The 14,175-nt window shown below is 45.2% G+C and overlaps 1 protein-coding gene across 4 annotated transcripts in view; it reads left to right on the forward strand.

Moving 5' to 3' along the window:
* Positions 1-14,175, forward strand: part of LOC135554254 (myosin-10-like) — a 104,852-nt gene that overhangs the window by 11,789 nt on the left and 78,888 nt on the right. For all 4 annotated transcript variants that reach the window (XR_010457667.1, XR_010457666.1, XM_064986426.1 and 1 more), the window contains exon 3: positions 3,803-3,959. Coding sequence is in view for 2 of the 4 variants with exons in the window: in XM_064986426.1 (XP_064842498.1) it covers positions 3,803-3,959 (157 nt within the window). In the remaining 2 variants the exon portion in view is untranslated. The remainder of the gene's footprint in view (positions 1-3,802; positions 3,960-14,175) is intronic.

The following is a 14,175-nucleotide window of genomic DNA, read 5'->3' on the forward strand; positions in this document are numbered from 1 at the left end:
ATAGATGTCCTGGATGTACTGGGCCGTACGCGCTACCCTCTGTAGAGCCTTGTATAGATGTCCTGGATGTACTGGGCCGTACGCGCTACCCTCTGTAGAGCCTTGTATAGATGTACTGGGCCGTACGCGCTACCCTCTGTAGAGCCTTGTATAGATGTCCTGGATGTACTGGGCCATACGCGCTACCCTCTGTAGAGCCTTGTATAGATGTCCTGGATGTACTGGGCCGTACGCGCTACCCTCTGTAGAGCCTTGTATAGATGTCCTGGATGTACTGGGCCGTACGCGCTACCCTCTGTAGAGCCTTGTATAGATGTCCTGGATGTACTGGGCCGTACGAGCTACCCTCTGTAGAGCCTTGTATAGATGTCCTGGATGTACTGGGCCGTACGCGCTACCCTCTGTAGAGCCTTGTATAGATGTCCTGGATGTACTGGGCCGTACGCGCTACCCTCTGTAGAGCCTTGTATAGATGTCCTGGATGTACTGGGCCGTACGCGCTACCCTCTGTAGAGCCTTGTATAGATGTCCTGGATGTACTGGGCCGTACGCGCTACCCTCTGTAGAGCCTTGTATAGATGTCCTGGATGTACTGGGCCGTACGCGCTACCCTCTGTAGAGCCTTGTATAGATGTCCTGGATGTACTGGGCCGTACGCGCTACCCTCTGTAGAGCCTTGCAGTCGGATGCCGAGTAGTTGCCATACCAGGCTGTGATGCAACCTCGATGGTGCAGCTGTAGAACATTTTGAGGATCTGAGGACCCATGCTAAGTCTGCCTACAGTGCCATCTCTCAATAGCAATGCTTACTGAGTCTGTATGTAGTCAAAGCTTTCCTTAATTTCAGGTCAGTCATAGTGGTCAGGTATTCTGCCACTGTGTACTCTCTGTTTAGGGCCAAATAGCATTCCAGTTTGCTCTGTTTTTTAGTACATTTTTTCCAATGTGTCAAGTAATTATCTTTTTGTTTACTCATGATTTGTTTGGGTCTCATTGTGTTTCTGTCCTGTGGCTCTTTTCTGGATTTTGATAGTCAGCGGGTATCACCCTAATTCTGCTCTGCATCCCCCCACCCCCACTGTACTCTACTCCCCCCCCCCCCCCCACTGTACTCTACTTGGCGTGTGTGATAAGGTCGGTAACAGCGCAATTCTGATCTTTTACTTAAAATGCATGCCAAACCAAAACCATTTGATTTCAAAGTTTAAGAAACCATAAAACTCTATGTTTGATAACAGAATTTTGGTAACATTTTCTTGTTTCTAATTTTTCAAAAACCCTGTTATATCTCTTCTCGGTGTAAGATTCAATAATGTAGAAAGAATGGGGTGTCAGCTAGGACATGACACATTGAGTTTGAAAAAATCTATTTTTGTTATTGAATAGTAATAAGTGTAGTGGATCTACACCCAGTAATGGAAATGCGATAACGGAATTTCATCATGGGTCCTTGATACAGTATGTACTATACAGAAATGCATAATTATGGACATGAATGTCATTCTCTTCATGGTGATGTATCCTAAATAGGCACATACACGTATAAATATACAATATCCTACTTTGCATATTTGGGTAATATTCTAAACACTGGCCATTTATTTTAATGAGCTCTGCCTCCAAACAAGACCAAATTTGTTTGGTCCAAACCAGACCAAATCTGAACCAATCATAGACATCTATGTTTCACAAGTTGGGACAAAGAGACAAATTACAGCACAGTAGAGCTCAGTATAGTACAGCACAGAACAGTACAATAGAGTACAGTACATTATAGTGTACTCAACTCTAGTGTGCTGTAGTGTACTGAACTATCCGCTACTTTTCTTTGCTGTACTGTATAAACTTGTGAACCCAACTGTGGTTTGTGACTACTATGATTTCTCATTTTAGCCAATTAAATTCCAGAAATGTTGTTCCCGATTTTCTCTGAAATTTCGTTAAAGATTTTGGTAACGGAAGTTCGAGTTTTGAAAAAATAGTTTTGAAAAAATAATAATAATGAAAAACACTAACTAATTGCTAGTCTACCTTTACTTGTTACTTCTATGAAACTTTTATTATCCTCCCTACTAATGATGGAGAGAAAGGAGAACATACAGTATCTTAAAGATATGTGGGGGGTTTTGTAACGGAATTCCAAGGCACAAGGCAATGTTTCTTACAGAAGGCAGACCAATTTCTCCAAAATGATTTTTAAAAAGTTTATATTTCTTATAAGCGCCCGGATTAGTGTCCGGCTCCTTGAAAGTGGCAGCTCTAGCCTTTAGCTCAGTGCGGATGTTGCCTATAATTCATGGCGTCTGGTTGGGATATGTACGTACGGGTCACTGTGGGGATGACGTTGTCGATGCACTTATTGAGGAAGCTGATGACTGGTATACTTCTCAATGCCATTTGATGAATCCCGGAACATATTCCAGTCTGCACTAGCAAAACAGTGCGGATGCTATGCTACAGGACTATCTGACCACTTCTGTATTGAGCTTGTCACTGGTACTTCCTGCTTTAGTTTTTGCTTGTAAGCAGGAATCAGGAGGATAGAATGATGGTCATATTTGCCAAATGGAGGGCGGGGGAGAGCTTTGTATACATCTTTTTTTCCTCTGGTTGCACATGTGACATGCTGGTAGAAATTAGGTAAAACGGATTTAAGTTTGCCTGCATTAAAGTCCCTGGCCACTAGGAGCGCCACTTCTGGATGAGCTTTTTCTTGTTTGCTTATGGCCTTATACAGCTGGTTGAGTGCGGTTTTAGTGCCAGCATTGGTTTGTGGTGGTAAATGGACGGCTACAAATAATATAGATGAGAACTCTCTTGGTAGATAGTGTGGTCTACAGCTTATCATAAGGTACTCTACCTCAGGCGAGACTTCTTTAATAGTTGATATTGCGCACCAGCAGCTGTTATTGACAAATAGACACACACCCCAGCGCCTCGTCTTACCAGACGTAGCTCCTCTGTCCTGCTGGTGCACGGAAAATCCTGCCAGCTCTATTTTATCCGTCTTGTCGTTCAGCCACGACTCTGTGAAACATAAGATAGTAGTTTTTAATATCCCGTTGGTAGCATAATCTTGATCGTAGGTCATCCATTTTATTTTCCAATGATTGCACGTTGGAAAATGTGTGTGTGTGTGTGTGTGTGTGTGTGTGTGTGTGTGTGTGTGTGTGTGTGTGTGTGTGAGGGTAGGGAGGGATCATTCCACTCTTTAGTGGGAATGTCAAGCCCCAGTCACATGAGAATGAGCTAATGTCCCACCAAGGCCTCTGTCATTTCTCAGAACATTAGCCACAGGGCTTGATAAGGAGGCACTCACTATGGCCGTGGAGTTCAGACTGTTTAATGGGGAGGCGTCACTAAGGAGCTGCCAGATTTGACATTCAACTGGATAGTTCATGATAAGCTAGTCTACCATTTGACTGCCTTTCCCACAACTATTTCTCCCACTTTATCCATTTTCTACTATTGCCTCTATGTAAGGGACCAAAATGTAGCATAATGATTTAATTATTACACTGACATTTTGCAGACCACTTCAGAGCCACTCTAGAGTTAGAAAATGATGATTGAGTAATTCTTATGAATTATGTATGATGATTGAGTTCAACCACAGAGAGATTGATCACTTCTCAGACGAACACGTTTTTATCCTCCTCGATCACAGTACAATGGAAACTCATCTTGGAAAAACCTCCGGTCCCATTTTAACCTCTTCTAGAGATAAAATCTGCATTCATAACTTACTCTTATTTTGTTAATTTACTGTATTTTTGTTTTGTTTCTCTCTCCCCCCCCATAGACTTACTCTGGGCTGTTCTGTGTGGTGATAAACCCCTACAAAAACTTGCCCATCTACTCCGAGAACATCATAGAGATGTACAGAGGGAAGAAGCGTCATGAGATGCCACCACACATCTACGCCATTTCAGAGTCAGCATACCGCTGCATGCTCCAAGGTAAACCTCCTCTCTCACTCTGTTTTGTGCAGTGTTTGGAAGGTATAGCTCCTTCCTCCGTGGACTCGTTCCGTCTCTCTCTTTTGCTGCGACGCAACGTGCACAAAGTGTGACTGGCAGGTGCCCTGCTGAGTTGTGGATTGTGTGGGTTTTGCTGCATAATCCAGGAGAATAGTGTGTGAAAGGTTCCAGAGTCAGGGAAGCAGTGGCATCGTTAGTCATGGTCGAGCTGCCCCCCTGCCTCTGCAAGCCATAGGGGTCTGACAGACTACTTATTGACGTGGATCTACTGAGACAGACAGACTATACTGTCCCACTTTGAGACTATGTAATGTGTAAAAGCTCAACAATAGGCTTGTAGTTTCACAAACCACAAAGAGTACAGTCTATCTGCAAGGTATGTACATTGTCTGCAAAACATGAATGCTTCAATTTCAGACCATGGCATGTATTTGTTTGCGTTAAGTCAAAAACCACTTGGCACACATAATTAGCCTTCCTTAAGGTCCCTCTACTTGCCCTGCCGACTGTCCTGTATCCCAGGTGGGATGGCATATGCTCTGGACCAGGACCTCCCTGGCTCTTTTGCAGATAAGAACCAGTTTAATTAGAGGTGAAAGTTCAGCCTGTTAACATTGATGGCCACTGACTGAGGGACTTGGAGAGTGTGAGCCCAGGATCAAGACTTAGGATGCTATTAACTCTACCTGTGATCCTAGGGAAATGTACCACTCACTGTTAATCTTCTTCCTCCAGTGAGACATTCTATCTATCTCTGGCTCCTTGCAAAGGGACACTTTTCAATAGATACAGTGTGTGTTCAGTTTCAATGAGTTCAGAGTAACGTCAGCCTTCTGAACAGTACAGTCTCTCAGTGGGTCTGGTTTTGCCTCCTCAGCTAAGTTCCATTTGATGGAGCCTGGAGCCTCTCTGTCATTACAGCTCCTCAGGCTGGCCCTAACTGGATATATCCAGAACTGTGGCTTGCTGCTCTGGATGTTCTGGCTTCCACCCTACAGTACTGCTGTCACTATCACTGCTACTGCAGCTCAGAGCTACAGGAAGAGAAAGAATCTCAGGTCTTTTCATCTTCAGGAAGAAGCTGCGCTATTCTCGTTGTACTGGGAAGGGTGCTGGACACATGCCCCCTTAGCAGCCTCGTCCCTGTGTTAGAATCTAGACATTTTTCTTTATTTTTACTAATTTCTACATTGTAGTATAATAGTAAAGACATCAAAACTGGGAAATAAAATATAAACTCATGTAGTAACCCAAACATTGTAAGAATTTAGATTCTTCAAAGTATCCACTCTTTACCTTGATGACAGCTTTGTACACTTTTGGCATTCTTTCAACCAGCTTCACCTGGAATGTTTTTCCAACAGTCTTGTTCCCACATATACTGAGCACTTGGCTGCTTTTCCTTCACTCTGCTGTCCAACTCATCCCAAACCATCACAATTGGGTTGAGGTCGGGTGATTATGAAAGGCAATGTCATCTGATGCAGCACTCCATCACTCTCCTTCTTGGTCAAATAGCCCTTACACAGCCTGGAGGTGTGTTGGATCATTGTCCTGTTGAAAAACAAATGATAGTCCCACTAAGCGCAAACCAGATGGGATGGCATATCGCTGCAGAATGCTGTGGTAGCCATGCTGGTTAAGTGTGCCTTGAATTCCAAATAAATCACAGACAATGTCACCAGCAAAGCACCATCACAGCTCCTCCTCCACGCTTCAAGGTGGGAACCACACATGCAGAGATCATTCGTTCACCTACTCTGCGTCTCACAAAGACAGCGGTTGGAACCAGAAATGTCAAATTTGGACTCATCAGACCAAAGGACAGATTTCCACCGGTCTAATGTCCATTGCTTGTGTTTCTTGGCCAAAGCAAGTCTCTTCTTCTTATTGGTGTCCTTTAGTAGTAGTTTCTTTGCAGCAATTCGACCATGAAGGCCTGATTCATGCAGTCTCCTCTGAACAGTTCATGTTGAGATGAGTCTGTTACTTTAACTCTGAAGCATTTATTTGGGCTGGAATTTCTTAGGCTGGTAACTCTAATGAACTTATCCTCCGCAGCAGAGGTGACTATGGGTCTTCCTTTCCTGTGACGGTCCTCATGAGAGCCAGTTTCATCATAGCACTTGATGGTTTTTGCGACTGCACTTGAAGAAACTTCCAAAGTTCTTGAAATGTCTCTTTGCTTATTTGAGCTGTTCTTGCCATAATATGGACTTGGTATTTTACCAAATAGGGCTATCTTCTGTATACCACCCAGACCTTGTCACAACACAACTGAACACAAAGAAATTCCACAAATTAACTTTTAACAAGGCATACTTGTTAATTGAAATGCATTCCAAGTGACTACCTCATGAAGCTGGTTGAGAGAATGCCAAGAGGGTGCAAAGCTGTCGTCAAGGCAAAGGGTGGCAACTTTGAATAATTTGTTTTTTGGGGGGTTATTACATGATTCCATATGTGTCATTTCATAGTTTTGATGTCTTCACTATTATTCTACAATGTAGAAAATAGTAAAAATAAAGTAAAACCCTGGAATGAGTAGGTGTGTCCTGACCTTTGACTGGTACTGTTTGTGTCTGTAGTTTTTTTTAGCCAGAGCTTGAAGCGATGAGCAGTAATCCTTCCTGCTTCTCAGTTCTATTGAGGAGTTGAGTAGTGTTATGATATTGGCCAGTGACCACACGTATACAGTAGGTAAAGTGCTTTACCGGTTGGTCCAATTCAAACACCTCTATCCCCCCACCTCACCCAACGTCTCATCACTGACTTCCTTTTGTGACCCCCATCCACACATACATTATGGTGTCTTAACCAATGATAGCCATGAAACCCTTGTGACCAATCCCCCCCCCCCCATCATACTTTCCATTAACTAAATATAGGCTGAGTCCCTGCACAGTGCACTCACCCATTGTGGCCAGCCTGCCTTCCAGTTTCAACATGAGAAGTGTTTGAATTGGGGCCCCATGTCAAATCTACCCCCCCCCCCATTGCCCCACTGCCCACAGTCCTGCCACATAGTGGTCATTGTGTACACACCCTAGGGGGTCTACTGTGGATTGGGGTCATCCCTTGTTTTAGCGATCCGCAGCATGCTAAGTACTGAGTCATCGTGGTAGTGTCATGGGCCTCAGATCACTGCAGAGTGCAGACTGTCCGGCTGCCTGAAGAGGGATGCCTCATTATGGATATGAGTGTGACCAAAATAACATTCCCGCACTGGCACATCACACAGAGGAGTTAGTGTGTCAGCTCACTTTCTGAGTAGCTGACCTTATATTGACAGTATATTGTATCTTGCACAGTTGAATAACTTATGATCTGCGTAGTGCTTACAGTGTGTTATACAGATTATACAGATTATTTAATTTGGGAGTGGAAAGGCTGCCCCTATTGATGCTTCAAAAGCCATTTTGGGCTTTTAGGGATCCCCCACTGTTCTGTAATGGCTCTCTTTCTTCTCCTCTCAGGAACTAAACAAGCCAACCTATCTCATTTCCACTTCTTTTCTTTTGTTCCTTCTTTTGTTCTGTCTTTTTTCCCCCTTTTCTTCAAAATGTTCTGGCTCAGAGGACGTTGACGGAAAAATTCCACTCATCCTGCCAGGGCTTTTCTGGGACCCTTTCACTTACAGCACTGTTAACTGAAAAATACAACCGGGTGGCTTTGTGCGCTCTCTTTCCCCAACGTGGTTCCTTTGTGAGGAGAACACAGGAGGACAAGTGTGTGGAATGTCTGTGTTCTGACTTCAGCCCAGACTATGGCTCTAGCATTGCTATGGAAGGTTCACAGACCATTCTACAGTTTATTTTCTGCCTCAACCAATGACCATCTCTCTCTCTCTCTCTCTCTCTCTCTCTCTCTCTCTCTCTCTCTCTCTCTCTCTCTCTCTCTCTCTCTCTCTCTCTCTGTACCATTCTCTTCTCTCCTCATTTACAGTAACAGCGTCCCTGTCTCTGGCCCTCTGGCTTCAGTCAGGGGGTTAGTCAACCGGACCGTACCGAGGCCTCACTGCACCTAAGCTGTCAGCAGGAGCAGAGCTTGAATAGTTCTAGGTGCTTATTATGGGATGTAGCCCTTTCCTCAGGTCATTTGTTTGTGTTTGACACTCTCTGTCTCTCTCAGACACATGTTTGAGTCTCAGGAACTGCTACAGACGAGGCTCCCTCTCTTTGCTCTGACCCCCTCGTCCGAAGCACGCTCTGCTGCTGACATGCAGGTCTGGACGTGCTCCTGCACTCCAGAGCAGACGGGAGAGTAATGGGGCGGCCTGTATTGTGGCTCACAATGGGGGCTTTGTGTTGCCTGGAGAAGGGGCCAGGGTGCAGTATGGGGAGGCCCGGACCGACAGGGCTGGGAATAGAGGGTCTTGTGTTGGGGCAGAGAGTGTTAACTGCAGGGAAGAGGTCAGGTCTGAGTGACAGGACAGGTGTGAAGGACCAGGCAGGACAGGGATATGGTGGCAGGGGGGACCCTCTCTCTGTAGTGAAATAACTATGTGTTCCTTGGTGGATGGACTAGAGTTTCAGACAAATGGCAGTGTACACACACACAATCCCACTCATATAGACACATGTTGGCAGATGCTCCCCTAATGGCAGACAGCTGTGGAGTTCATTCAGTATAAAATGGTATTTCTGTTGGCGGGCTCTTGTCATAGATCTCTGATCTCAGACAGCCATGAACTGTTGAGTCTCTCCAATAGGGGGAAAGAATGCACCCTTAATAAACCAGCGACATGAACATGTTCTCCTCAGTTCACTGGTTTTTAGAGGTTTCACTGGTGGGAGGGAGCAGAGTCTGAGATTACAGACCGGGGTTGAGTGGAGACCCCATGAAAGCCCTTGACGATGTGGGGAGTTTGCTCAACATACAGTTGAAGTCAGAAGTTTACATACATACACCTTAGTCAAATACATTTAAACTCAGTTCTTCACAATTCCTCATATTAAATCCTAGTAAAAATTCCCTGTCTTAGCTCAGTTAGGATCACCACTTTATTTTAAGAATGTGAAATGTCCGAATAATAGTAGAGAGAGTGATGTATTTCAGCTTTTATTTCTTTCATCACATTTCCAGCGGGTCAGAAGTTTACCTACACTCAATTAGTATTTGGTAGCATTGCCTTTAAATTGTTTAATTGTTTAACTTCGGTCAAACATTTCCGGTAGCCTTCCACAAGCTTCCCACAATAATTTGGGTGAATTTTGGCCCTTCCTCCTGACAGAGGTGGTGTAACTGAGTCAGGTTTGTAGGCCTCCTTGCTCGCACACGCTTTTTCAGTTCTGCCAATAAATGTTCTATAGGATTGAGGTCAGGGCTTTGTGATGGCCACTCCAATACCTGGACTTTGTTGTCCTTAAGCCATTTTGCCACAACCTTTGAAGTATTCTTGGGGTCATTGTCCATTTGGAAGACCCATTTGCGACCCAGCTTTAACTTCCTGACTGATGTCTTGAGATGTTTCTTCAATATATCCACATAATTTTCCTTCCTCATGATGCCATCTATTTTGTGAAGTGCACCAGTCCCTCCTGCAGCAAAGCACCCCCACAACATGATGCTGCCACCCCCGTTGGGATGGTGTTCTTTGGCTTGTAAGCCTCCCACTTTTTCCTCCAAACATAGCGATGTTCATTATGGCCAAACCGTTCTATTTTTGTTTCATCAGACCAGAGGACATTTCTCCAAAAAGTACAATATTTGTCCCCATGTGCAGTTGCAAACCGAAGGCTGGCTTTTTTTTAATGCCAATTTTGGGGGAGTGGCTTCTTCCTTGCTGAGTGGCCTTTCAGGTTCTGTCGATATAGGACTCGTTTTACTGTGCATATAGATACTTTTGTACCTGTTTCCTCCAGCATCATCACAAGGTCCTTTGCTGTTGTTCTGGGATTAATATGCACTTTTCGCACCAAAGTACATTCATCTCTAGGCGATAGAATGCGTCTCCTTCCTGAGCGGTATGACGGCTGCGTGGTCCCATGGTGTTTACACTTGCGTAGTATTGTTTGTACAGATGAACATGGTACGTTCAGGTGTTTGGAAATTGCTCCCAAGGATGAACTAGACTTATGGAGGTCTACACTTTTTCTGAGGTCTTGGCTGATTCCTTTTGATTTTCCCATGATGTCAAGCAAAGAGGCACTGAGTTTGAAGGTAGGCCTTTAAATAAATCCACAGGTACACCTCCAATTGACTCAAATGATGTCAATTAGCCTTTCAGAAGCTTCTAAAGCCATTACATAATTTTCTGGAATTTTCCAACCTGTTTAAAGGCCCAGTCAACTTAGTGTATGTAAACTTCTGACCCACTGGAATTGTGATACAGTGAATTATAAGTGAAATAATCTGTCTGTAAACAATTGTTGGAGAAATGACTTGTGTCATGCACAAAGTAGATGCCCTAACCTACTTGCCAAAACTATAGTTTGTTAACATGAAATGTGTGGAGTGGTTGAAAAACGAGTTTTAATGACTCCAACCTAAGTGTACGTAAACTTCTGACTTCAACTGTACATGCATGGCTATGAGTGACAGTCCTGTTATGAAATAAATTATTATCATAGGTGCTTTATTACTGTATATGTTAGAGGTTATCGGGCTGTTCTAAGTACCTTTACAGAAAAAACACATGATTTCACATGTGGAAAATCACATTATTTCCCATGAAATTTTCATGTGTATTAATGTGAAAACATGTTTTGTGGAAAACTTTTCATGTGTAGTTTCATGTTATCACATGTTGCCACGTTATCGTATTAACTTCACTAAAGATCACATGGAGACGTGTTTTTGGACACAAATTCATGTGTTTTTTTCCGTAAGGGTAGAGAGGGGAGCTCAACCACCTCAGGTAGAATGGCAGCTTCCCCAGCGCTGCAGGTCTGTCCAATGTTTTACTGGGGCCTGTGTCTTGGGTGGCCACACAATGCCACCTATCCACCCACGGTCTGGGCATGCAGGGCACCACTGGAGACACGGTGTTGGGTGGGTGAGTGAAGAGCGAGAACCACCAGCATCCGTCTAGAAGTGTTTTCATTAGTTACACATAGCTGGGATAGCTACAGTCTGAGCCAGGGAGATGAGGTTACCTGAAGATGCTGCCCCTCACTCCCTCTCTCCCTCCCTGGAGCTGCCACCAGCCACTGTGGAGGGCAAGGAGGGACATGTAGGACAGTACACAACCAACTCTTTCTAACAAACACACATTTAGAGGACCTCTGGGGAGAGCGGAGATGTGGAAACTGCCAGGATTGTCTGGATAAAGTAGCAGCAGTGCCTGAATGTAAATATGCCCCATAAAATGAGAGCAAGGGAGATGTCTTGGGACTATTTGAAAGTGACATGCATGGAAAGTGGGCAGATGAACAGTGCCAACCAGGTCACTTGGTAATGTGATACATTCTGACATGAAGGATCTCTGTGGAAGCAGGGAGTGTTTGGATCGCTGTCTGGGGAATGTAGCAGTGACTACACCCTTAGATTGTAGATATGTACGGACAGGACTGGACTGCGTGATTGCCTCATGGTACACTGGAATAAATCGCTTGGAATATCTGAAGTTGCAATTCAAGGAATTCAGATCAACTACCTGGGTGTACAGTATTACCCCCGATGGCAGCAGGTGTTCTATGCTCAGACTCAACCTGTTTTCAGCATATTTAAGAGTGGAGACAGGTTTGAGTCATTCTATAGTTCTCACAGTGATGACTGTAGGCTGGGGCTCTGCCAGACTGGGCTCTCTGTAGGTAAGAGCTTGGATGAATAACAGTCTGTTTTACAGGTGACTGCATTCTAAACAGCATGAGGTGCATCCGTGTTTAACTCATTGATGGCTTTCTGTTGTGTTAGTGAATGGGTCCAAACAGGGATGAGCTGTATCAGACGTAGGGGTTGGATCTGAACAGGGACTGTATCAGACGTAGGGATTGGATCTGAACAGGGACTGTATCAGACGTAGGGATTGGATCTGAACAGGGACTGTATCAGACGTAGGGATTGGATCTGAACAGGGACTGTATCAGACGTAGGGATTGGACCTGAACAGGGACTGTATCAGACGTAGGGGTTGGATCTGAACAGGGACTGTATCAGACGTAGGGATTGGATCTGAACAGGGACTGTATCAGACGTAGGGATTGGACCTGAACAGGGACTGTATCAGACGTAGGGATTGGATCTGAACAGGGACTGTATCAGACATAGGGATTGGATCTGAACAGGGACTGTATCAGACGTAGGGATTGGACCTGAACAGGGACTGTATCAGACGTAGGGATTGGATCTGAACAGGGACTGTATCAGACGTAGGGATTGGACCTGAACAGGGACTGTATCAGACGTAGGGATTGGATCTGAACAGGGACTGTATCAGACGTAGGGATTGGATCTGAACAGGGACTGTATCAGACGTAGGGATTGGATCTGAACAGGGACTGTATCAGACGTAGGGATTGGATCTGAACAGGGACTGTATCAGACGTAGGGATTGGATCTGAACAGGGACTGTATCAGACGTAGGGATTGGATCTGAACAGGGACTGTATCAGACGTAGGGATTGGATCTGAACAGGGACTGTATCAGACGTAGGGATTGGATCTGAACAGGGACTGTATCAGACGTAGGGATTGGATCTGAACAGGGACTGTATCAGACGTAGGGATTGGACCTGAACAGGGACTGTATCAGACGTAGGGATTGGACCTGAACAGGGACTGTATCAGACGTAGGGATTGGACCTGAACAGGGACTGTATCAGACGTAGGGATTGGACCTGAACAGGGACTGTATCAGACGTAGGGATTGGACCTGAACAGGGACTGTATCAGACGTAGGGATTGGATCTGAACAGGGACTGTATCAGACGTAGGGATTGGATCTGAACAGGGACTGTATCAGGAGTAGTGGAGGGTGGCTCCCCCTCTCTATTGTGACTAGCCTAAGCATTGAGAACATGAGTGTGTGTCTTCTGCTATTTTGGTGCTGCTGGATGTCTGTCGGGGCAATGGGCTTAGTGAACCAAAAAGAACATTGAATCTTGCTGCGTGTGTGTGTGTGTGTACAACACTGCTCAGAAACATCATTTCTAATGCAGGTCCCTTGCATGGGTCTCTACTTTGTCTGACCCACCTAACCCTCCAGTGAACAGTAATACGTCTGTACTCCTCCTTTGAAGTGAGACCATGACTTCTCATTCCACTCTCCTGTACCTCTATATCTCTTCTCAGAGCAGCTCGCGGTGAATTCAGTGGAATTGAGACATTATACTCCAGTTTCCAATAAGCCCTAGGATGTTGACACCAGCAGCAGGGCTACATTAGAACCCCATGATGAGCCCCTGTTACTGCTGTTACACATTCACAGGTGTTTCTCATTTCACCCCGTGTCAGAAGCCTGTGGAAAATGTGCTTTGTGAGGTATGAGCAAAGTGTGTGTGTGAGGCCGTTACCCTCTGTGGGGGTCAACAGGCTTAGGTGTGGGAGGAAGGAAGCCTCGCTAGGTGTGAGGGAGGACAATGACTTCCTGCCTTTAATGTGCAGTCTCGCCCTCGCTCTCTCTCTCTCTCTAGTCCAAATGGTCACTTTACACAACCTCCCTTCCCTGTCATATCCACTAGACAGGGAACAGTCCTTCTTTCTGACCCTTATTCCTGCCAATGATATCAATTTCCACTGTAATTGAGTCAAACCAATAAAGTAGTCTCTCTCAAGCTATTTATTGTAGCTACAGTAGTTACTGCAACACATTCCATTCCGGCCTACAATGCCACATCTAGAATGCCCTCATCTGTGTATCCGAGTTGACTGACACCATCCTACCTTGCCCAGGTCTGGCCCACCACGCTGCTCTCTATGCATTACTGTCAGTGGGTTTCCATGGCCTTGAAGGGTGCAGTCTACAGCTCCTCTGCCCCCTCACCTCTTCCCCTTTTACCCCTAGCAGTTGCTGTGGGCCAGGAAGCCTGGCCACCCTCTGTGACATCACAGGAATGTCCTCGCCCCAGGACCCCAGCGTTGATGGTGAGGGGAACCATGGGCATCCGAATTCCAACAGTCATAACTGATTACTGACTGCAGCCCACAATGCACTGCTAGCCAGCAGAACTGGAGGGTCTTCTTCTGATCTGTCACACTTCTCAGCTTTGTGTCAAACTGGTCTCAAAGTATCACTTTGTAGGTATTTTAATGA

This window comes from Oncorhynchus masou, chromosome 14, assembly GCF_036934945.1.
Source record: "Oncorhynchus masou masou isolate Uvic2021 chromosome 14, UVic_Omas_1.1, whole genome shotgun sequence".
Classification (NCBI taxonomy): domain Eukaryota; kingdom Metazoa; phylum Chordata; class Actinopteri; order Salmoniformes; family Salmonidae; genus Oncorhynchus; species Oncorhynchus masou.